This window comes from Paramormyrops kingsleyae, chromosome 13 (genome assembly GCF_048594095.1).
Source record: "Paramormyrops kingsleyae isolate MSU_618 chromosome 13, PKINGS_0.4, whole genome shotgun sequence".
Taxonomy (NCBI): Eukaryota; Metazoa; Chordata; class Actinopteri; order Osteoglossiformes; family Mormyridae; genus Paramormyrops; species Paramormyrops kingsleyae.
This window is the reverse complement of record NC_132809.1, coordinates 17871196-17896598: the sequence shown is the minus strand read 5'-3', so window position 1 is coordinate 17896598 and position 25403 is coordinate 17871196. Positions and strand designations below refer to the sequence as shown.

The 25403-nt window shown below is 47.4% G+C and overlaps 2 protein-coding genes across 18 annotated transcripts; one reads left to right on the top strand and one right to left on the bottom strand.

Moving 5' to 3' along the window:
• Positions 1-1864: 1864 nt before the first annotated feature.
• Positions 1865-23519, bottom strand: LOC140578191 (uncharacterized). 16 transcript variants are annotated; one of them, XR_011982252.1, is made up of 11 exons: positions 23339-23519; positions 23131-23258; positions 21879-22619; positions 21683-21769; positions 17576-21534; positions 16719-16734; positions 11483-14975; positions 8220-8372; positions 7790-7897; positions 2481-2613; positions 1865-2264 (listed from the first exon to the last, which is right to left on the bottom strand). XR_011982252.1 is itself a non-coding variant. In XM_072698320.1 (5 exons), exons 1-5 carry the CDS (start codon positions 23138-23140, stop codon positions 2352-2354), a joined length of 543 nt encoding a protein of 180 aa, XP_072554421.1. In that variant the 5' UTR covers positions 23141-23250; the 3' UTR covers positions 2294-2351. The 16 variants fall into 16 exon arrangements, 2 of the variants coding, with proteins under 2 accessions (XP_072554420.1, XP_072554421.1); XR_011982255.1 differs by lacking the exon at positions 23339-23519 and having other exon boundaries at positions 11483-11658; positions 11856-14975; positions 23131-23255; XR_011982261.1 differs by lacking the exon at positions 23339-23519 and having other exon boundaries at positions 11483-13829; positions 14017-14975; positions 23131-23255.
• On the top strand, positions 21109-25384 carry LOC111846781 (dual oxidase maturation factor 1-like). Of its 2 annotated transcripts, XM_023817339.2 has the most exons (8): positions 21109-21144; positions 21418-21554; positions 21762-21819; positions 22513-22647; positions 23026-23233; positions 23514-23728; positions 23929-24119; positions 25211-25384. In XM_023817339.2, exons 2-8 carry the CDS (start codon positions 21423-21425, stop codon positions 25250-25252), a joined length of 981 nt encoding a protein of 326 aa, XP_023673107.1. In that variant the 5' UTR covers positions 21109-21144; positions 21418-21422; the 3' UTR covers positions 25253-25384. The 2 variants fall into 2 exon arrangements, with proteins under 2 accessions (XP_023673107.1, XP_023673106.2); XM_023817338.2 differs by lacking the exons at positions 21109-21144; positions 21418-21554 and having other exon boundaries at positions 21611-21819; positions 25216-25360.
• The last annotated feature ends 19 nt before the right edge of the window (positions 25385-25403 follow it).

Sequence of the window (25403 nt, the reverse complement as noted above, 5' to 3'; positions counted from 1 at the left end):
AACGAAGAACTCCGAACAAACGGGAAAATGCAGCGGCCAGAGAATTGCGGTGTGTCCCATGAGCTCAAGCTGAACCTTAACAAGGCCAAACTCTCCGCAGCCTCATCGCCTTTTGTCATATTGTGTATTTATGGTCAGTATGTGTTCATGCACGACTTGGATGACTTTCAGTGCATCTCTGTTGGGTAACGCAGTTACAGAGGAGACTTGGCCACAAGCTGGGAAAACTTATCATTAGGTGATACAAGCCACACTGACAAGCCCAGCAGTGGCCTGGTATTTTTGAAAATGAGCACTCTCTCTGCTTTTGTCAGTGCTGTCCTGGTTAACACAATAGTATGCTCTGTGACCACAGCAGATGCTACAATTCCCAGGATTCAATGCAGCAAACGTCACAGTGGGAAAACCTAATACCCATTTCTAAATCTCATCATGGTTTAGATCAGTATAGGCATGAATCATCATACCAACATTCCCTGCCACAGGCGCTACACACATGGCATTGACCTGGAGATCCCAGCATGTTGGCCTCTCGTCATAGATAGTCAACGCAGCGAGTGTCCAGTCAGCACGGTCAGCAGGCTTATGGAAGGGCCCCTTGGTGTGACCTTTGTTTCCCAGCAGTGTCCCCCGTGTCTTTCCACTGTAAGCTGAGTCATCGTCAACGTCACCATCGCAGTGCGGAAGCCTGAATCACTTTATCTGCAAACTGTCTTATCTTTTGCCATGGTCCAGCTGGACTGGGCTTCAGGGAGAATCTGCAAATCTAACCCAGCTTAGGTCAAGTAGAGAACTATCCTGCACTTCTATGACATTTGCACTAATTACATGCTACATACTAATGGTGACATTCACTCAATTTCCACTGCTGTTGCAGCTGTATTGTATTTATCAGTATGTTTTTCTCCCTGCTAAATAAAGGCAAACCGGAAACCTGCCAGTCACAACTGAGCTGCATAAATTGACACTGAATTATGCCAGAATCAGCATGAATCTTAGGCACCCTGAGTTCTTCCTGGATTTTACTAAGGAATGACAGAGAGCAAACATCTTAAAACGAGTGCAAGCAATCAAACACCAGAAGCAGCACATCAGATTAAAGTTATGCTTCTATATGCATAAATATGTACTGGACAACTACGTTACCAAACCTTAAACGGAAATAGTCCTTCTTGAAAATGTCCTGGCATTAATTTTACAATTAAATAAATAAACATTTGCGAGCTTCAGCGTTTGCGATGAGTCAGAGCCCTTTGCAGTGTTTGGATTCTTACTCATAAGCTTCAAGTCTCACACATGATTTGGGTTTTCTGGAAGACAGAGTAAGTCCAGCTGACCTCTCTGTGAATTTCAGTTAAGCAACCAAAAAATCCAAAGGCATTTCTGTGACACTTGAAAGGTTTTACAATATGACCTTCTCTTCATCCCCAAAAGGCAACATTCCGAACACAGACTTAGTAAGAATCACTTCTTGTTTTCATCTAAAAATAATGACTTGGGTGGCAGTTTTCCGCAAATCATCTGCTGTCAATAAAGACAATCGTGATTGACACAGAAGATTATAATGGCCGTGGAGACATCATATGCTTGTTTTTACTGTTTTTACGGCACTAACATCACTGAAAATAAGGTGTGCAGCCTGTAAATACTTCTGCTAATCTTCCAGTTCACTGTATGAAATAATTAGAAGGTACACAAAATGATAATATTCTTCTAGAAGAATCTCTTGTGTGAGAATAACACTGGGATACAGATTCACAGCAGAGACAATCCTGCAGCGACATGGCAAGTTGACAAAAACCGCTGAATCAATGATCAGGGTAAGGCACAGCAAAGTCAGCACACATAAAGCAAACACAAAGGATGATTTCAACAAATTTATTTTAGAATTATTTTATTCATAGGGAACTGGGGTAGTATTTGTACTGTGTATTCTGCAGTCTAGGTGAATTTTAATAGCTGCTAAAACTGTGTTGTTTTTGGGCAGGCTCCAGGCCTTCAGGACCCTATCCTGGGTAAGCACCTCGAGGATGGAGAGACGGATACAAGCTGTACCAGAACATCAACCGAACCCTCAATGCTCAGCATGGATTTTACTACCGATCATCCTACATACGAGATGGAACCGAACTCTTGGTAGATTACAAGTTCTCCTCATGGTGGATGAAGAGGGCCTGCTGGGACTGGTTCCTTTGCTGACAGGCTTTCTCCACATTCTTGGTGAGGCCTGGTGGGCCGCAGCTGAACACGCTGACTTTACCCACCTTGAGAAACGAAATGGAACCAGAACAAAGATGGGTGACGTCAACCGGGTCTGTAAGAACCACTTACAATACAATTTAGGCCGTGTGCTATCGTTCACCTGTTAGTAGGTAACCGTGGGGCGTAGACGGGAGAACTGGAACAGCTGCTGGCAGGTCGAAACTGAGCTTTAAAAGGGGTATTGGGGACGGACTGGGGCACAGCGAAGACAGACTTACCTTTGGGTGCACCTCCTGCAGAGAGCTGAGGAAGGACAGGACAGGACAGGGGGCGGCCGAAGTGGGTGACGGAGAGAAGGCCCGTGAAGAGACTCCTGTTCCAGACCTTCTGGACATGCCGCTCGCACACATGCTGCGGAAGAGGGGCCGGCATGAAGTCTGTCAGCATCCCAAACAAACACACCTTCTACATCCCGATATAGGGCAACTGCAGCTGTGCCACTTTTACAATATAATAAATATAATTTATGTCATTGGTATACATGCTAATGCTCAACTTCCTCCTTGGTGTCTCCTCACACCACTGACTATCCTCTCCCTACTTGGTGTCTCCTCACATCAGTCACTATCCTCTTGCTACTTCCTCACTAGCATTGTAGTCTGAAGGTCGAACTTCTCAGACAGCTGTGCGATGCAGATGTGGATTGAGACCAGGTCCTGTGTGTCCATCTCGTCCACGTCCCTGATGATGTCAGACGGCCACTCAAACGGCCGCTGGGTGCGGGTCACCCAGATGAAGTGCACCTTAGGGATGACGTACGCAGAGCTGAAACCCCCCCCCAGTTTGTCCTTCTAGGTTTCTTTGTTAGTTGAGGATTCACACCTAACGTGGGTAAGGCTGCACATAACCAGCTGTTATGGAGCTGCCCATCCATGACTTACGCCCTTCATGCACTGGATCTTGAATTTTACGGAGGACTTGAGCACCAGGTCCTTCAGGTAAACGGGATAACCCCAATCCCACCGCCCACCAAGATGGACACCTCAAGGCTGGTCCATTCAGGTAGAGCTGTGAAGCAAGTGTGTGAGACTGACCTAGAAATCTAGCTGATCAGATCTCTGTGCTCCTAAACTTATGGGACCCTTTCGTCCAAAGGAACTTAATAATTTACCGATTTATCCTACATCCCGATTAAACATGAATACTGAGAAATTACACTGTAAGTTTGTAACTGTTACACTGCTCCAGGTGATATTGGCAGCTCTCCCATTTCCTGACATCAATCATTTCATTTCTCACCAATCAGACCATTGCAGCATTTATTATGAATATTCATTACAAAAGCCCCTTCAGTGACTTTATACATGCAAAGCAAAATGACATTATTCCTTCCCTTTGTGGGTCACTCCCCCCCCAGCATCTCAGGCACTGTCGGCCATTCTGTTGGCTGCTTCACCAGTGAAGTTTTTAGTGAAGTCCCAAACCAAATGAAGGCAGCAATTGCAGAATTGCTCAGTGTGAATGGTGTCAATACGATGCAATGTTGATTTCATTCTGTCATGAACGTGCCGAGCACGGACCGGGAAGCAGTCGAGGACGACGAGGAATCAGGAACAAGGTTTTTAATTGACATATGATAAGGCAGACAGGACAGAAACGTCATAACACTACAATAACCGGACTGGGGAAACAAACTGAAACGTGGACTAAATACACTGAACTAATGACAGCCACAGGAAAAAGCTGATGAACACGGGGAATCCACATGAGGTTAATGAGGGGGCGTGGCACACAGAAGCGGACGAGCGTATCATGACAGAACCCCCCCCCCCCCCAAAGGCGCAAACTCCGGGCGCGCCTAAGGGGAGTGAGGAACAGGTCCTGGAAAACAAAAGGCAAAACATTAACGGGGCACAGGGAACAAGACAGACACACAGAACAGAAACAGAGACAGCAACTCAGACAACAACCGACAAACCACGGGAAAAGCAAACAGGCACAGGGACAACACCGGAGACACAGGGGGAACACCAACGGGAGGAACGAAGGAGCCAGGAGTGAACGAAGGAAAAACAGGAGGACGAGGAGCAGACAAAGGGGACACAAAGGGTCCGAAAGGCACAGAGGGACAGGGAGCAAACACAGGGGGCACAAAGGCAGGGGGCAAGGAGGCAAAGGGCAGGGGGAAACGGGGAGCCGGAGGGAACCCCGGCAGGCGAGGGGCGGAAGCCGCAGGGGCCACAGGCGACCGCGAGAAGGGAGCAGGAGGGAAGGCCGAAGGTGAGGAGGAGGAAGGCAAAGGGACCAATGGAGGAGGCAAGGAGGAAGGCGAACGGGACACAGGTGAAGGGGAGGCAGCCGCGGCAGACGAAGGTGTAGCCACCGACGAGGCGCCGGAGGTGGGACCGGAGGCGACTGACGAGCCGCAACCAGGGGAACCGCAGACGAGCCGGGGGGCAGGGCGGGCGGGGCCCAGCCCCGGCGTAGGTGTCCCCTCCCCTTCCGGGAGACTGAGATGTGGGGACCCGGCCGGGGTCTGTCACACTTGGGTGACGGTGGAGGAGTCACTGGGGAAGTCACGGGGATGGTCAGGGAAATCTCCGAGGGGTCCCACTCAAGCTCTCCCTCCAACTCCGCTATGGAGGGAGGAGCATTGGTGCAGCAGTCCGGGACATCCTCGGGGACAGGGGCCTCGGGCGGCGGTGTCTTGGGCGCAGCAGGGGCCTCGGGCAGCGGCGTCTTGGGCGCAGCAGGGGTCTCGGGTGGCGGTGTCTCGGGCGCAGCAGGGGCCTTGGGGATGAAGCAGGAACCACCTCGGGCGGTGCAGCAGCAGGGGCCTCGGGCGATGCAGCAGCAGCCGCAGGAGTCTCTGGGACCACTGGGGGCTGAGCAGGGGCCGCAACAGCCTTGGGGGACATCGCAGGAGGCGCAGGGACCACGGGGGACTGAGCAGGAGGCACAGGGACCACGGGGGACTGAGCAGGAGGCGCGGGCACAGGGACCACGAGGGGACGTCTTCGCGGGCACAGGGACCACGGGGGGCGTATCAGGAGCCTCAGCAGGGACCACTTCCCCTGCTGGAGGAGCCAGCTCCGACCGCAAGCGGAGCAACTTCCTCAGGGTCTCCTCTGCAATGACCAGCTGCTGGAGCGGGGACTCAGGGGTTACTGCTGCGAACTGCCTCCGCAGCTGCTCTGTGAGTTTAACCGCCTCCGGGGAGTCTCTCACTGCGGGCTCCCCTACCACCCGCCAGTACAGTCCCTGGAGGGTAAAAAACCTCTTTACCATCTGAGGGCAGGGCTGTGGCGCCACTGGCACAGGAACCACGGGGGGCGCTGAAGTCATCGGAACCACGGGGGGCGCTGTCGGGGTTCGTGCCGCCGTCCGCTTCCAACACAGGGGAACTCGTGGGATAGCGTCCCAAATGGACCTGGCCCCTTTAAGGGCCAGGCGCGTCCCAGTAAAGGGGCAAGCAGCTGCTGGCGTGGGCAGCGAAGCGGCAGGTGGACGGGCTTTGGGCGTCCGCTCTGGCGAAGCGGCGAATCATCCTCGGGACCCCGGGGAGATCTTCCCACAGCTGGTGCGCCGGCGAAGTGCCTGGTCTTTGTTTAAGGGGTCTGGTCATTCTGTCATGAACGTGCTGAGCACGGACTGGGGAAGCAGGTGAGGACGACGAGGAATCAGGAACAAGGTTTTTAATTGACATATGATAAGGCAGACAGGACAGAAACGTCATAACACTACAATGACCGGACTGGGGAAACAAACTGGAACGTGGACTAAATACACTGAACTAATAACAGCAACAGGAAACAGCTGATGAACACGGGGAATCCACATGGGGTTAATGAGGGGGCGTGGCACACGGAAGGAGTGGATCATGACACATTATGTACTTGCTACTGCTTGTTCGCACCTCCTGTGTTTTTACTTGAGGGATGGGGTTTGTCTTGACTGATCTGTTACCATGGATTAAATCATACTGTGGCCATAGCAATCCATATATCGATTTGAATCGATGAATTGTTACACCCTTAGTAACTAAGCTGTATCTTTCAGAAACTGATAATACAGGTTGTTAATAAGCTATGCAAATGATAAGTAGCACAACTCAGTACAAATCAAAAGTTTCAGTTCCTGTTACATCATAGATTTTTCTGTAAATAATAAAACATTACAAAACAAAATGGCAGGGGCACAAGAGCAGTGTTGAAGGAAATCGATTCCTCCAAACAGGCACTATTTGCCTCAGTAACAGCTTCTTAGATACAAGCCATTTGGTTAACAAGTTTCAACGGGAAATCAGCCCACTTTACTTCCCAGGTCTTACACAGCAGTTCCCAGAGGTGTACGGCGCTTGTGGCTTTATTTGACTCCTTTGTCCAGTTTGGCCCATAAAAGTTGAATGGGATTAAAGACCAAGGCAGTCCAGGTCATGAGCTGTTCCTCATGTTCTATCATCAACAGATAATTCTTCAGCAATAATGTGTTTTGAGTCGTTATCTTACTGAAGACTGAAGGACAGTCCTGATAGAGGCAAGCTTTCAAATTATGCTGTGGCAGACATACGAGTATCTTTCTCAAAATTTGCCTGTTTGCACAGCCTGGTGGACACCCCACACATATAATGTATATCTTAATTGACTCAACTAACAAACATGACATTAAACCATGACAATATGCCAAAACACTGGTGAAAAAATCAGTGAAAAAATCTGACAAAGCAATCTAGAGACTCAGCTTACCAGAGAGCAATACATTACAGTACATTTTATGGTTTTCAGAGAGTAAGCCATAAATATCCAAAAATAGTTTTGTTGTTAAAGTATAAGATATTTGCGCAAAAATAAGTGCATTAAGTCATTTTGAATTGAAATAAATTCCTCTACAATCTGCTTGTTTCACTGTTTTGAAAATGTTGATCATGTATTACTGAATGAAACTGAACCGTATCATATTGCAGCAACATTTTAAATGTTGCCAGATATTGAGTCACTGCCTTGTGAAATAGAAATGGAACGGTGTCGTTGTACAGCTTGCGATTCACACCCCTGTCAGCGACCCGCTAGGCTGCCTGCAGGTTGTGGTGTGATATTACCCCAAGGGAAAGGCTCTGCTTTCAGCACAGGACTCCCCACTTTCTACCCGCTCAGGCTGATGAGCTCGTCCATCGGAAAGAGGATTCCCGGCCGAATCAGGCAGATATAAAAGCGAGGATCCTGCATAAGCACATAGCTGCCAGGGATGACAGTCGGACAAAGTTTTCTATTTGTTAGGAAACAGCCGGAGGCCTAGTTGTTTAAGGTTGCATGAACTTAGATAAATTATAGTGAAGGTGAGACTACACCACTCAGCAGGACATACAGTATGGTCTACAAAGAATCCCACATGCCTCTATTAAATGTATTCTGACATGATCTATTGTTCTATTCATGTAATATTGATATTGAACAAGATTACAGTGCTTGTCTACAGTGAAAGGAGAAAGTATGCACTGTCAACAGACGGCCAATCAGAATGCGAGGTTTGCCCTCTGGCCGACCAAGATCTGGCCCTAATCCAAGCTCACGGTTCTGCTGACACTCACTCATGGGAATGGGGATCAGCACGTGGAGGCCGTGTGTGATCCAGAAGCGCCGGGAGCTGATGCAGCGAAAATGACATGTGGTGAAGGTCTATATGATGTCAGTCAGGCCTGTCAAAGGCAAACACAACACACACACACACACACACACACACACAGGCATGTACTCATCTTTGTGGGGACCGTCCATTCATTTCTATGGGCAAAACCCTAATCCCAACAATGATGACCTTAATGACCACCCTACCCAGCCCTAACCCATAAGTAACCAAACAAAATACAATACTTCTGGCATTTTTAGTTTTTTGATTGCAGTCACAGATTTTTATAAAATTGAGTTTGGTGACCAGAGCTGCAGATTGGTTTTTGGCACTAAAACCCAAAAGTATGAATTTGTAATGTGACAGGTTTTGTGCAATACGAGAGAACTTACGATAGCATCTCTGCAGGGCCACATCAACCGTGATGCCACAGAAGGGGAAACAGGCAATATGGCGGTGGTAATTCTCCACGACGTGTTTGAACATCTGGATCTTCTGCTGGTATCTGCTTCTGCTGGATCTCTCTTTGGGCTGTGAACACTCCCCTTAACCAGGACATTAGAACAAGCTGAGTGGGCCATTTCTGCTGAATCTCTGCTCAATTTTTAGTTTCGCCATTCAATACCGATAACTAGTGAGTTTTCTGTTACAGTTGAATTGCATCTTGATTTTATGCCAGTTAAGAACAAGCCATTGATGTTGGATACGTTCCTGCCTCCCAGGAGAAGAGCGGGCGGCTCCTGGAGGAGATGCAGAGCAGCAGCCCAGTGGCGGCGCATCTCAGCCTGGGTCTCGCAGCCATGAAGCTCATAATCACAGGCCGGTAACCAGGAACGCAAGCAGCTTACCATGGAGGTGGGAGGTGGCCTAGCTTTCTGTTATCCTTTCTGCATCTTTAAGGGCACCGGCTGGGGGCCAAAGGGCCACGGGGCCCTCCAGTACACCAAAGGATGTTTTACAGTGGGGGTATCCCCCTACATGGGGGGGGGGGGGTATCCCCCTACATGGGGGGGGGGGGGGGCATCAAAGTAGCAATCCAAGCCTTAAGTGACATTTTGTCAGGGGGCCCAGAATTTCTAACCACACCCTTGAGTAGAGGGACCGGGTCAGATATCTCAGGTTTATCTCATCGCTAACGATCGATCACCTGCAGTAAGAGGTGAAAAGCGAGAAAGATTAACAGTACTAACTACAGCTTTCTTATTTAGTGACTTGGGTGCACTGCAGCATTCAGACACGTATATCCAGTACCATAATATCGTAATGCATAGTATTTAAAACTCATATGCAGGAATCAGAAAAAAAGCCACTTCATCTTTACTGGATTTTAAAAAGTCTTGGAAGTTGTCTTTAACATGCTGTTCATGTATGTGCTCATAAATTTATACACACACTACAAAAAAACTGTGCTTTAGTTCTCAGGGACTATGATGTCATCATTTACATGTTGTTGCCATGCAACTCTCCCATATGACCTCATGGCGACATGCCTCAGCAAAACAGACTGAGAGTCACCATGTGATGTAAAGCCCATAGATGAAATACCACAAGGTAAAAGTTCTGTGTTGGCTGTTATTTTCTCTCATGTATGTCTTGCTGAGTCAGGGTTGGACCTGTCCGCACCACTAAGGACAGTGGAGGCAGGTGACCAGGAAACAAAATCTGTAAAGACAGAAAACTAGTCTAGTTAACCCAAGGTGAACATGCCTTAGCACATAACTACAGCACATGTACCAGGCTGAATTCGTCCATCCATCTGGTCCATCAGTCTATCCCAGGTGGCATATTGAAACATAATTAGATTGGTCTGGGTTGGGGGCCTGACATAATATGCTTTCATGGGGCCTCAAATCTCGTGCGGCACCCCTGCACAGGGGTGCACCAAGGATGGGATGCCAGTCGATTGCAGTGCACATACACTGCGGGTAATTTGCATATGCCAACTAGTCTAACTGCAAGTCTTTTTGAGAGAAAATGCAAACTCTGCACCTTTAGCACAGGAGATGGGATTCGAACCCCCAACCCCACAGGCATGAATGTTAACCACTGACCAAGATGCCGACACACATTCTCTCTCACCCTTCACTTCCACATGCACTCAATCCTTTCAGGAGTGAAGGACACACACTGCTTTCTGTTTGGTCTGCTCCCCCCATGCATCCCCACCCCCACAAAAAGGCCACACGCCGCGGATCACATCACCTCAGGCCAAACAAACGCACTTTAACATCTGCTAGCAGGGAGGTGTAACTGTATTGCTGCTTAAGCCAAATCATTGCAACACAATTAACAAAGTAAATTAAACGTTCATGAAATATGCATTTAAATTGATGGAAAGAAACTATTTGCACAATGCCTACATCCCTTATTGGAAAGCGATATCAGTAAGAACCATAAGAACAGTATTGAGGCAGAACTGCAGGCTTCAGAGTATGTGGTAATTAGCACCTGATCAAAACCACGTGTGATGTGTTTCTATTCAATTAATCAATTGGGTTGAATGCAGTACACCATTTAGCCTCCAGGGGGCATGAGTCATGTTTCCTCCAGTACCAGTATGACAAGGGTTTGCCCATAGGAAACTTGCACATCATCTCTGACACTGAGCTGGGCGACCTCCAGCGCCATTTCCTGGTCCCGCAGCAGGGAGTGGCCTGTGCCATCACCATGACGCCCTATTCGGCCCGGCCAAACCCGGTGGCCCCCACTATCGCCATGACAGCCTCATCGGCCCGGCTGAACCCAGTGGTCCCACTATTGCCGTGACGGCCTCCTTGGTCTGGCTGAATCCAGCGGCCCGTGCCACCGCCATGACACCCTATTCGGCCCGGCCAAACCTGGTGGCCCCCACTATTGCCGTGACGGCCTCCTCAGCCTTGCTCTGGGAGGGACAGGCACTAGACCTTCATTGAAGGACCTGCAGAAGGCAGTAAATAGAAAGCGACATGATGACACTGGTGAACAGGAGGAGTCAAAAGGAAAGCGAGAAGGATGAGGGCAAGAGGCGGGGCAGTGGTTTGATGTATGACCCATGCATTTTGATTTATTATTATGATTTAGGTGCCGTGAAGTCAGTGTCAACATCCTGGAAGCCATATAGACGCCACTCTTCCAGAACCTTCTATCAACATAGTAATTAGCCTAAAATGCTTCAGTACAAGTCATACAAAATGTTATGGGGGTGAAGTGTTTGCTGGACAGACTATTAATTTAGATGTATAACAAGATGAAGAAGGGCAAAAATATCCTCTTTAGACAAGAACCCATTTCCACTAATATCATGCATGAAGAGCATCATCTTTGACTTCTGCTCTGGAGACCCTGTCCCAGAAATAACAAAAATTAAATTCAATTAAAGACAATTCAATTCAATTCAATTCGATTTATTTTTATATACAGTAGCGCCTTTCACAACAGAGTCACCCCAAGGCCCTTCACATGGGTGTCTTGTTATACAACATCATTAAGACCGAATAACACAAAAACAGGGAAAAGGAAAGACAAAGAAATGAAAGAAAGAAGAAAGAAAGCCAGATGTCTAGAAATGGAGAACTCAAAGACAGCTGGTATTCGTCAAAATCTAACACAACAGGGCACTTTTCTGAAAGCACCGCCTACCTGGAAATGAGTTATTCATCCTAGGTTTGGAACTCACCTGTGCAAAGGCACGTCTGAGAAGGTTCCGGCACTTTGCTCCCGCTGTTCCCTGGTCACCGCTTCCTCATGCTCCATCATGGCATCGACGTTCAGGTGTTGGCCCCCGCCGGCTATCTCAGAAACCAGGTGCTGCACCATCTTTGAAGGCATGTTCTCATCCTCAAAGAACAGCACCTGGAGCCAATCAGGGACCCCAGAGTTAGGGCAAAGTGAAGCAGGAGAGACAGGCCCACAGGAGGTGATACGGAAGGCAGTGAAACTGGGATGCAAAGTAAAAATAATCCAGCCAAACTGAAGGGAGAGATCCACACCCAAAAAGGCACTAAGACGAAGGCCTCAGTACAGATCCAGCACGCGCCTGGGACACTCACTGGATCGTACTCCTTGGGGACCTTGAGAAGCAGTGTGAGGCACTGACAGTCACTGGACAGTGGAGCTGCCTGTCCAGGAACACGGACTGGACTTGCAGTCTTTTCTGGGGGCTCTGGGCCCCGCTCACCTGCCTCAGTGGTTCTTTGGGGCCCTGCCACTCACAGGCTAAGAGGGGCAATGGTGGGAAAGCCAAGAAAGAGGAAACTCAGGGACTTGCGGGCCCAGAACATCATGGAGATACACTGCAGGCCGACACACTGCAGGCCGGCACACTGCAGGCCGGCACACTGCAGGCCGACACACTGCAGGCCCATTCGCTGCCTGATGCTGCTGTGTGACTAAGCAGCTATCCGGTCATTTACTGTTACCTTCCCTTATTTGTCTGTAGGCCAGCGAGGATGTAAATTATCCTGAAAAAGGACATCTGTTAAACAAATAAGGCTATTTGCAAGTTATATTAGGGAAATAATGACTTAAAGAGATTAAGACAGAAGGAAAGACAAGACCTCACTTTAAAAGCAACAAAGTGAAATTTTATGATGGCTCCTCTGGTCCAGTAATACCAGCACAATAAATCAGCGATGGCAGTGTGCTTTGTCCAGGTTTACTACATTTCAATGGGTGTATGTTGAAATGGGGAGTTTGTGTGTGTGTGTGTGTGTGATAGAGAGAGAGAGAGAGAGAAAAATCTGTTATTTTGAAAATGTGGGGACATTTTTTCAGACTCCACAAGGGAAAACTCAATTATATGAAAATCTGTGACTAAAATTTAAAAAAAAAACTAAAAATCTCATAAGTCTTGTATTTTGCTTGGTTAAGGTTAGGGCTGGGTAGGGGTTAAGGTCGTCATGTTGGAATTAGGGTTTTTCCCAAAGAAATGAATGGATGGTCCCCACAAAGATATGAATACAAACATGTGTGTGTGTCTGGTTCATGCATAAAACATTGCATCTCCATCAATTTTAAAAGTAACCTATTAAATCTGTTCTTTATTCTTGTGCCGTTCCTTTCATGAACTCCTACATTTAAAATAAGTGCAACCACAAGGTCATCCGACAGGTTTACGGTTTCCATGGCGATGTCAGACTTATGACGACATGCTCTTCCATTTTTTTCCTAGCCATCTGAAACCAGCAGAAACTGCGCCCTGTTTCGGGGCCATGCAGTGCGTGCACTGAGAATCGTCCAGTGCGTGCACTGAGAATCGTCCAGTGCGTGCACTGAGAATCGTCCAGTGCGTGCACTGAGAATCGTCCGTCGTAACATCGGGCACCGCTCGGTGCTGTGGGGGGCCACTGGGACAGGCAGCAGTGAAATGGGAGGCTCTGCTTTGGGGACGAAGGGGGGGGGGGGGGGGGGGCTTTGTTTGCCGCTAATGGACTGATCTCCACGGCCCTCAGCGGCAGCATCGGCGCCTCCAGTGACCCTGTGCTTCTTCTCACGCCTGGTGAACTTTGCTGTGTGGAAGTAGGTCACCAAGCCCGCCAGAAGAAAGCTCACTTTGAAGGAGGGAGAAGAGATGAAATTACAGCAGCGGCGTTCAGGCCTGAGATGAGCCTTTTGGAAGCAGAGCGACACCCAGGGCTCCCGTGCGGCTACCTGTACCAGCTTTACTCCATTCCCACTAGCAGGCAAGAATCCAGTCTAACCCAAGGCCTTTCTCAGGAATAAATGGCAGCAATGCCTTCAAACATCAACTACATCTGACTAACAATCTTCACGTGAACTGATTTGTTATAATTACCCCAAAATAGTTTTTATTTGCGTGCCCTCCCCCACAACATTCAGATCCTGCACCATAATGGTAGGTTCAGATATGTAGAATAAGGCAGAAGATACGCAGGAGGGGAAGCGAGAGCAGGACTGCCACTGTGAGGCTGAACTAGATGCCCTCAAAGCAATCCAGGGTTTGGCGCTGGTGCAAGGGTGGAGTAAGGTGGCTTCCACCTGCCGGTCATGGGGACAGGGGCCATCTGTGTGACACAAGGAGAGAGGGATGGGGTCTCACACTGCAGGGCGCAGCGTCTGGCCAGAAAGGTTCACATCCACCTTTGATGGCACACAGGCTACACATCCTCATCTAATATATCATCTCATTCATCACCTAATTTAGCGTTTGGTTCCCTAAACCACAGAAAAATTGAATGTCTCCGTCCAAACCCAAATAAGTTGTGCTTCATCGTCTCTCCAGAAGAAGACGTTGCTCTGGAAGCCCCCTGGCTCAGTGCCCGTGGGTGAGGAGAACATTGCGGAATGGCCTGCACCTCCTCAGCTACGTACGAACAGGCTGCGTGGAGCCCAAGATGAGCAGATGGCTTCAATGAGCATGTCAAATTAGTGTTGATAATCTCTGGTATAAATGGGAAGAGCTACAATAAGAAATGTGATGTAAATTTGACTGAAAAGCCACTGCTGGCAGTAATACAACGCAGGCCTGACCAATCAACTGACTAATCAAGACAGAAAGCTGAATATGTGAAATAGTCAATGTGCTGTACGAAATTCCTGTAATTCACCTTAAATCCCTGTAATTCATCTTAAATCCCTATAATTCAGCTTGCAACAACACTTATTCTGAAAGTGTCTCCCCCCCCCCTCCAAGGCTCAAAAGCCTCCCTGGCCTGGTTGCGGCTGGGCTGCCTGTTGTCTCGGCCCCCCCCGGTCCGCGTCACCAGGTCCGAAGGGGAGAATTTCAGGGGGCCGTGCCTGTAATCTGGGCAGAGACCAGGAGACCGTCAACAGCACACGCAGCATGGGATAGCAGGCCATCACAGGGCACAGCAACAGAGGCTTAGCGCTCTTTCTGTCCGACTTAAACACAGGCAGCACAGCTGTAGCTTCCAGCAAATCGCTTAAAATCCCAGTCATGACATTTATTGAAAGTCAATTGAGTTTCATGACTTTATTAATTTCTATCGTAGGCACCTTACGGTAAATGTGGTTACTGTAAAAGACAGAAATACAGGTGGATGGTCAAACGTCTGAAGTCCTCGATAATAGTGCTCTCTTCTCTCTCTGCGATCTGGGAGGCCATACCCACCATGAGGTCATCCACGTCCTGGTCTGTCTGCAGCTTTGGGTTCATGGGCACATGGCATAATGGGTCAACAAGCCGAGACCTGCGGGCCACAACCAACCACAGTGTTTTCAAACGTCTGATCTGCATTTTTTCAACTGGGCCTGAAGGTCTTAGCTGGTGGCAACTGAAACTCTCAGGCAGCCGCTTGGGGGGTGCCCCCCCCCCCCCCCTCACCCACACGGAGCTGTGTGGCACATGGCATATTTTCAGGGGACGCAATGGAGACATGCAGGCTGGACACATTGTTGGATTCTGCATGTAGCCAGTAATTATATAGAAAACTGGTAAATAAAGCAAGAAACCTGCCGATTCCAGAAGCCGTTACAGACACGCAAGGGGGGGGGACGTGGTGCCATCGAAACTAATGACAGGCTCCGGTTTCTGCAGATATCGGGGCGTGACAGCTGAGTGCTAGTAGACTAGCTTTGTCATAAATACAGCCTTTAATGTGGACAAACATATCGCTACATGACGAAATCACAGTGCAAAATAACAGTAAGATCAGTTCATACTGTACAGTAGTATTAATAATTCTTCCTTCTTCCAGCTGTTGAGCTGATAGTGAGCCACGGGGGGGGGGGGGCATGGAGCACATCCCAGGCAGCACTGGGTACCTGGGGGGGGACACACCCTAAGGGAGATGTCAGTCCATAACAGGACGCACAATACTGGAAATTTCCAAATGCCAAATCACTTAAGTACATGTCCTTGTACTGCAAGAGGAAATGAGAGTGTAAAAAGCTAAACTGCAATATGAGAAGAAGACAAGAACTTTGCTCAGAAGGGCAGGATCTGAACTGCCTTTCCTGACGGTGTGAGGCAACAGCTTCCAAAAAAAAACCCCCGTCTTTTTAGTCATTTAAATATTTTACAATGTAAAACATCAGGGGGAACCATAGAGGAGCCAAATCTCATGACGGCTGCCTGGAACTCAGGACACATCCCAGGATCAACATGCGTCTGGTGGAGAGTAAGGAGAGCGAAACGCGCAGCAGGAAGGGAGGCTGATGGGAAACGTAAAGGATGTTCACAGCTAAACATATGAGAGAAACAGAAACAGATGGCTTGGGGGAATCGGATTGGCTGGCTGTGAGAAGTGGCTCACGGCACAAGCATGATATAGCATCAGAAAGAGCTCGCTCAGCGGTTACGCACAGCCAGCTAACGGTCAGGCGGAGCTCAGGCTACCGCCACATGCTGATATGCCGGGGTGGCACACATGATAAGCAGACAGAACACACACACACGCAACTACAGACACACACACGTGCAGCTACAGACACACACGTGCAGCTACAGACACACACGTGCAGCTACAGACACACACGTGCAGCTAGACACACACGTGCAGCTACAGACACACACATACAAGCAGCTACAGACACACACATACATGCAGCTACAGACATACACACACATGAAGCTACAGACACACACACACATGCAGCTACAGACACACACACACATGAAGCTAGACACACACACACATGAAGCTACAGACACACACATGTGCAGCTACAGACACACACATGTGCAGCTACAGACACACACATACATGCAGCTACAGACACACACACACATGAAGCTACACACATGTGCAGCTAGACACACACATGTGCAGCTACAGACACACACACGTGCAGCTACAGACACACACACGTGCAGCTACAGACACACACACGTGCAGCTACAGACACACACACGTGCAGCTACAGACACACACACGTGCAGCTACAGACACACGCGTGCAGGTTCCAGACCGAGTGCCGGGATGGTGACTCACCCGGATAGGCAGGGATCTGCTTCCAAGATAGCCATTCATAAAACAAAATATTGGGAGGGGGGAGACAATAAATAAATAAATAAATAAATAAATAAATAATCTCTAAATAAGAACATAAGAAATTTACAAACGAGAGGAGGCCATTCAGTCCATCAAGCTCGTTTGGGGAGAACTTAACTAATAGTTCAGAGCTGTTAAAATCTTATCTAGCTCTGATTTAAAGGAACCCAGGGTTTTAGCCTGCACTACATGAACAGGAAGACTATTCCATATTCTAACCACACGCTGTGTAAAGAAGTGTTTCCTGAAATACATTTTAAAATGTTCTCCCGCTAATTTCCACTTATGGCCACGAGTTCTAGTATTTAAAGTAATATTGAAATAGCCATTTGGCTGAAAAGCCTCCAGACCTGTTAGAATCTTATATACCTGGATCATGTCCCCCCTTAGTCTCCTTTGCTCAAGGCTAAACAGATTCAGCTCAGCTAACCTCTCCTCATAAGACATTCCTCTAAGACCAGGAATCATTCTCGTAGCTCTACGTTGCACCTTTTCCAAGGCAGCAATGTCCTTCTTAAGGTAAGGTGACCAAACCTGCACACAATATTCTAGGTGGGGTCTTACCAAGGAATTGTACAATCGTAGCATCACCTCCCTTGACTTAAACTCCACACACCTAGAGATGTAACCTAACATCCTATTGGCCTTTTTAATTGCTTCCCCACACCGGCGAGAGTGGGACATGGAAGCATCAACATACACACCGAGGACTTTCTCGTAATCAGCTACCTTTATTTCAGTGGAACCCATAAAATATCTGAACTTTATATTTCTGCTCCCTGCATAGATTACCTTACATTTATCTGTTAAATTTCATCTTCCAGGTATCAGCCCAGTCGCTAATTAAATCCAGATCCCGTTGTAGCCTCTCTGCTGCTAGATCAGTATCTGCTACACCACCCACCTTGGTGTCGTCTGCAAATTTAACCAGTTTACTGTAACTATTGGTGTCAATATCAGTAATGTAAATTAGGAACAATAGTGGTCCTAAAATTGAACCCTGCGGTACCCCACTATGAACGCAGGCCCACTGTGACATTGTGCCACTAATAACTACTCGCTGCTTCCTGTCTGCTAACCAGTTTTCGAACCAAGCTGCTACAGTTCCTAAAATCCCTGCAGCTTTGAGCTGTTTGTGGGGGACAACATCAAAGGCCTTCTGGAAATCTAAGTGGATCACATCGTAGGCCTTTTTGTGATCAATTTCTCTTGTAGCATCCTCAAAGAACTCAAGTAAATTAGCTACACGGGATCTACCTCTCCTAAATCCATGTTGGCTATCCCTCAGAATGTTAAATACATACTAATAGTGATTTCTTAAACAATATGTATGCAGGCAAGAGCAGTACAGTGAGACTGTGTTTCACTACATATCCGTTCATATTCCATTGATATTCAAGTAACGAGTGATGGTGTGAAAGGAGTGGCCAATGAAATGGCCTATTGACCAAAAGGCATTGGGTTCAAACAATCTGAGGCCATTTGCTTATTTTGGAATATTCACTTCAGTTCAGTTCAATTCAATTCAATTCAATTCAATTCAATTCATATAGTGAATTTTCACATTCCATTGTCTCAAAGCGCATTACATGGTCTGAAAGCAGGGAGCCCATCCTCCAGGGGCTGGCAAAGGAATTCAAATGAACAAGATGGCTAAATCACAATTTTAGCATAATTTATACAGTTCAAATTTTAAGATTTGGGTCTCAATGTGGAGAGCAGGCTGGTGCTGGTGCTGCTCCTGATTGTGTTCAAACATGCAACCCTCTTCAAACTACTTCCAAAAAAGGGGAGGCATCAGCATTGCGCACACGCAGGATGGGATGCCAGCCCATCACAGGGCACAAGGCTGGGCTACAGGCAGGGTGGGATGCCAGTATATCACTGGGGACACACTGAGAATCACATTCTTTGTTCAATTTAGAGACGCCAATACATGTAACTACTCCCAACGCTGTACCGTACACTGCACCATGCCAACATTATTGTTGTTAAACGATAATCCATTTTGCTGCGCTGATTAAATAGATAGAATAATACATGTTATTAATGTTACGCTCATCTGAAGCACTCTGGAGCAGCTCCTCGTGGGACCATGAGGGCCGTTTCTGCTCCAGCTGGGAACCCTGGTGATCGTGGTAAGTGAACCATATGACTCCCTCGTCCACCATGAACACACTCTCATTGGCTCTGGCATTTCCAAATACTGCAGGAGAGCAGACTGAGGAACGCCAAGCCCACACATGTTGGTTACTGAGGAGCTGGTTTGGTTATCAGAAAGAATGGCTAAGGCTGTTACCATAGAGACCCTCCCAGCCACGCTGGCCTGAGATGGGATCAGCAGGAGAGCCTGTACAGAAAGCATCCAATCACAGCGCTGCTCCGCCAGTCCACCTACTGGTAAGTCAGCCCTTCATGACATTCAAATGGAGGTACAAAGGCTATATTGCACACATTCAGAGAGAGACATAAAATATAAGAAACGGGATGAACTGACTAGCATAAAAGACTAACATTAACTAAAGCGATTATATGATGTATATTATTACCATACCGAGCCTAAAAGCTCATCTTAACAACAGAGTTTTATTAATTCATACTGTTAAATCACATTTAAATTTCTGCCACCTGCCACTGATTTGTTGGCTGAAGAACAGCATTACTCGGTGGAATTACATCCTCTTAGGTGCAGTTCCAATAAAGCGCCATCTTGTGGACACATGTGCACCATGCATTAGGGCGCCCGAAGTAATGCGCCATTGCCTGCTACGAGATCTACGGCCGTGGTCTGCTTCAGTGCTAAGTACAGGCGAGGTAATTCAAGTGTCCTTAAGTAACCACATGGGGATACAGCTGTGAAACGCGAAACCGGCCTATTCTTGAAACAACAGAAAGAAAAACAATTGCAGTAGGTCATTCACGCTATTGCCTGGAAGTACGCCCAATACAACAGTCTAGGCCTATATACTGTACGTCTAAACTGGCGCCCAGTCCCGGCTCATCCCTGCCTTGCGTGCGTTGCTTCCGGGACAGGAGAGTTACAGAAAACGGATGGATGGATGGAATACATCTAAACTACAGAGGCACAAAAATCTGCTAAAAGTAGGGAACTCACTTGCAGCTCCCGAGCGTGATCTGCCAAGCTGTCGTACCAGCCGTCATAACGCTGCACCACTCATGTAATGATTGAATGCCAGCCAATGTTTTGTTAGACTCATCTGCCGGCCCCTGGAGGATGGGCTCCCCCTTTGGGTCTGGTTCCTCCCAAGGTTTCTTCCTCTTAGGGAGTTTTTCCTTGCCACCGTTGCCTTTGGCTTACTCACTAGGGGGTCCTTACGAGGCAGAAATGTAAAGCACATTGAGACAATGTAATGTTGTGATAATGCGCTATATAAATAAAATTGAATTGAATTGAATTGAATGGGGTGGTATATAAAAACAACAAAATGTCCGAATCTCCTTCAATCTGAACGAATTTGAACGTGTGCATTTTAGGTAATTAGTATTATACGTCGTTTTGTCAAGAATGCCAACGCAGTAGTATATTAGCTTTAATCATGTCGCACAGCTATGAAAAAGACCACGCCGGTTATACTTACTTGTGAGATTTATATCATATTTCACTGATACCACTACAGACAGTTTAAGACGTCTTTTCTGCGTAAATCCAACCTTGCAGAATAAAACAGTCAATATGGGTTCTTTCAGAACAATCCTGAGACACTTTCACTCCACTTGTCCTGGGAAGACAATGGAAACACCCCAGACCTCAGATTTCTCAGACACTGATTAGTCTCAATTGATGTTTGAATAATGTTTAAATTGTGTATAAATTTTAAATAACTTGAATACGAAGGTCTAACATTTACTGAGTATTTTTCTGCGTAAAAACAATTATAAGTAGGGCAGATTTGTCTAAGCAGCTGAAGAATGCAGACCACTTTGTCTGAAAGGTAACAGGTGGTAAGTGCACTGTTAGAATGGCAAGTTAAAAATCAACTTCTCAATGGCTTTTAAATTATTAAACATACAATGCAATTAAATGTAAAAACTCACCTGAAACTTACGAATTTATAGCTGAGTGGTTGTACAAAGCGTGTTTACCTGCGATAGTGGTTATATATGTATGGAAATAAAGTTAAGCGAGTCCATCCGTATGCAGTAATAAGGAGGAGAGGCGGACCTTCGCCCAGAGGATGGTCTCTTCTGATTCACGTGTTGCTTTGCTCAGGAACTACAATGGATTTTTTAGGCATTTATAGGCATGTCGGTACGGTGTTATATAAGCCGTGCTTCTACACAGAAGCCTACTGTTTCGGCCGGGAGCAGACTTTCCCCCCCGCACATTGGCGAAGCACTGCGGCGGGTGAGCGTGATCATCATCATCACCAAATTTTTTAAAAATCGATTATATATACCGTAGGGTTAAAAGGGCACAAAACATTTGCATGGGAATGCATAGGGGTCCTTACTGGAGTTATTTTAGTGACACTGTATCTCATGTCATGCACTTCAGGTATACGCGCTAAGGATTATATTTTGTATACAAGTATTTAATGTTTTATCAGATATTTAATGTGATGATTTTCGCCGAGTTTGATTATAATGTATTAATGGCAGTGTCACCGTCTGACTGCAGGCAGAATGTCAGAGCTCCATTCTGCACACGCTTTCTACAACCACATCTTCGACCCAGACCTACTAACGGTGATACTGGTCTTCTTAGTCCTGGCTTCTGCTTTCGTTATTATCGCACCTGGGATTCGGGGAAAGTTGGTAAGTAACACGTTGTGATTCACATCGTCAGAAAGCGTTGTTGAATGTTAAGGTAGGTGCGGTGATTGGTTAATTTTATAAATGAAGGTAGGCCTGTTGAAAAATGTGTGGTTATCCTTACGACTTACAGGGTTTTATGTCGGTCGATCATATGCATCGTTGACTGCTTCTCGCTCGTTCTAATAACCCGTCCTTTTTACGTTTCAGAGGATATTCTGGATGAGCAGAATAATTCTTAGTTTATTCATAGGCGCGGTGATAATTGGTAAGTTGCCATGAATTTAAAATGTTTTCCTATTAAAAAGTTAAATATCCAATGCATACCCTGACTTGCGCTGTTTCTCTCTGAATGATGCCTGACAATCGACATAATCGGGTAAAGTGACACTGCAGGCTGTCCCGGAGGCCGAGGAGGGGCGGATCAGATGGCAATTGGCCGCGGCCGGTACCGGATTCCGGCCTGAGGCCCCGAGCACGTACATGGCATCACAAAACGCAGAGAATATGAGAAAATGCCATTAATAACATGAACACGCATCTCTCACGGCAGCACCACAATTTAAAGTTAACAGTCTACTACATGTCGTATTGTTATACGAGGCTGTCCCGTAATTTCCTACACATTGTTTCATACATACATCAGATCAGGGGTTCCAAATAGGCTAATCGAAATACAATTTAATCCGGGCGGCGATCGATCCCCGCAAATTTAATCGTGGAGTCCCTTATTTCAGATTGAAAACAGTAACCATAATAATAGTCTTATCTGTTGAGTCCGATACAAAACAATTACTTTGGTTAATAACTGATCTCACACAGTTACAGTTTCAAGGCTCGTGATTATATTGATATAGGGCTAGTGGCATGTGAGTGTCGTCTTACTTCGCAACGAATGTGGAAGGCCTTAACAATCGATCTTCGCCTCGCACCATCTATCTCGTCCTTTGCTTTTGCGCAGCTCTGCAGTTTTCCCGGGACTGGGCCTCCGCGGGGGTGGAAGCCAACGTCACCTACAAGTCATTCAGCAGCGCCGTGGTGCGCGCGGAGCTCGGGCTGCACGTGGGGCTGTCGGGGATCGACGTCACGCTCAGAGGTGCGGGCCGCGGCGGACATGTTTGTCAGGGGAAATGTTTCATAAGCGTTTTGCATTGAATTAATAGAACATATTTTAATATAAACATTTTAAGGCCCGTGCTGCAACATAAGATTTATGATTCGGTAATATGAGCTCAATTGTCTATTGTCAGGCAGTGGTGGTATTCTTATTAAGCCTGGTAATTACAAATAATACAGTGATGAGATCAAGAAGCTGAAAACTGACCAAATAACTGCCAGTTCAATTAAATCACTGGCACTTTACAAGCCTACATTTTACTTATGGCTAAGGAAAAAAATCAAAACAAATGATTTCCAATTAGCTAGGAGACCTTGCATGCAGACGCGTCTCATGGGCTCAGTGCCGTCCGTACAGGAAACCCAGTGGTGCAGCGAAACGAGACCATCAACTACAACGTGGCGTTTCACTGGACGGACAGCTTAGAGCAGGACTACGCTGAGGCACTGGAAAGGGGCCTACCCAGTCCCATCCTCTATGTCGCTGAGAAGTTCAGCCCTGGCAGTCCCTGTGGCCTTCTCTACCAGTACCGATTCTCTGGCCGATATGCTTCTGCCACCATGTGGTAAGGCGTTGTTAAAGCAATCATCCTGATAAGCATCCGTGTTGTTATTTTTAAATATGTCTTCATATTAGATGTTATTAAAATCGATGTCGACTGATGAAATACCTTAAATAAAAGCATAACTGCATCTCTTAAATTGGGAGGTTGAACAAAATGCAGATTTGAAAGCGGCCATCTTGCCGCCTGGCTCCGGTAGTCGTGGGGCCGCAGAGACTCGCTTGTGAGCCTCTCTTTCGCATGGAGTACGGAGGCTCCGCACGGTCCTGTTCTGCCTCCGCAGGACGGCCTTCTGCTGCTGGCTGCTGGCCAACATCCTGTTTTCCATGCCCGTGCTGCTCTACGCAGGCTGCGTGACGGTGACCGCGGGACTCTTCATGTTTCTCTCCCTGGCCTCGTTCGCTGCCACGCGCAGCCTGCCGCCGTGCGTTTTCGCCGTGGGCTCGGCCTCTTTCCAGACCCGCCTTGGCTGCTCCTTCTGGCTGGCCCTGGGCACAGGTACGATCCGCCTGTGACCACGTCAGACTGAGAGGGGACCAGGACATCTGAGGGCAACTGTGCAGTTGGGTTATGCTGTGTGTTAGCAGCATTCCTGAGGCGTGTAGTTTGTGTCTGAGGTGCAGAACATCTGCAGACCTCTTCATACGTTGCTTATGTACTGATAAAATACGATGGCATGTGTCCTCACACTCGGGCAGGTGTGCTGTGCACTGTTGTTGGAGCCCTGGTGGTGATTCTGGACTACATGTTGCCCAAAAAAATGAGGAAGGTCTTCAGTCTGGCCATGGATGAGGACGAGGATGAGGGGGACGTCATCTCCGGGGCAGGCGGGTATCTCAACAGCACCTTCCTCAGGTCCTCACCCCCGCTGGAGATCCTCTCCTTTACTGTAAGTTCAGCTAAATTCAGCAGAAAGTCCAAAATGAATGATAAAACTGGTAAAATCACAGAAGGATGTGTTAAATAATTAAGGGGGGGATGTTGGTGGTGAATGGGGATGGCACACCTCTGGGACCAGGGTTTGAGTCTCCACCATGGCTCCATGTTCTCCTTGTGGGGTTTCCTCTGGGTACTATGGCCTCCTCCCACAGTCCAAAAATGTGCTGAGGTGAATTGGAGTTGGCAAATTGCCCATAGGTGTGTCTGGTGTGGGCTGGAGCCCCATCCTGGGTTGTTCCCTGCCTTGCCTCCATAGACTCCGTACCCCCCGTGACCCTGAATAGGATAAGCGCTTACAGAACATGGATGGATGGATGTTGGTGATGGACTTGTGGCTGGATTACATTGTGCTGGAGCATCACTTTCTGAAATGTTCTCTCCATTTCTGAAAACATAAGACAGTGTCTCTGCCCCAGTCCTGACTCACTGAGAATAGGTGTGGCGTTAGTGCTTGTGTGACTGATCACTACTGAGAGAGGGTGTGGCGTTAGTGCCTGTGCGACTGATCACTACTGAGAGAGGGTGTGGCATTACTGCTTGTGCGACAGATCACTACTGAGAATGGGTGTGGCATTACTGCTTGTGCGACAGATCACTACTGAGAATGGGTGTGGCATTAGTGCTTGTGTGACTGATCACTACTGAGAGGGGGTGTGGTATTACTGCTTATGCGACTGATCACTACTGAGAGAGGGTGTGGCATTAGTGTTCACGCGACTGATCACTACTGAGAATAGGTGTGGCATTACTGCTTGTGCGACTGATCACTACTGAGAGAGGGTGTGACGTTAGTGCTTACCTGACTGATCACTACTGAGAATAACACTACTGAAGGAACAAAGCTTTCTGCCTTTTAGTCCTGGTGGGAGCCAAGGTCCATATGGGCTGGGGCTCAGTACCATTTAGGAATGTCAGACTATTACATTGCCTGGCAGATCAGGGGGGATATGAAGCTTCTGAGCCTGATACAGAAATACACGAAAGCAAAACAAGGAGAAAATGCCATCTGTGATGTTACAGATAGCGCTGTGTTTTACCCAGGGCAGCGGGAAAACCTGGGAGGCAGTCAAGCCCTTCTTCTAAGACTTCATGGAGAAGAAAGAAAATCATCATTTGGGCTGGTTCAACAACTCAGGCTATATCAATATGAATGTAAATAAGGTGTACATATATGTCTGTTCTGTGTTATGGGAAAAAAACTAGCAGACATTAAAAAAAATAATGAATGACTCAC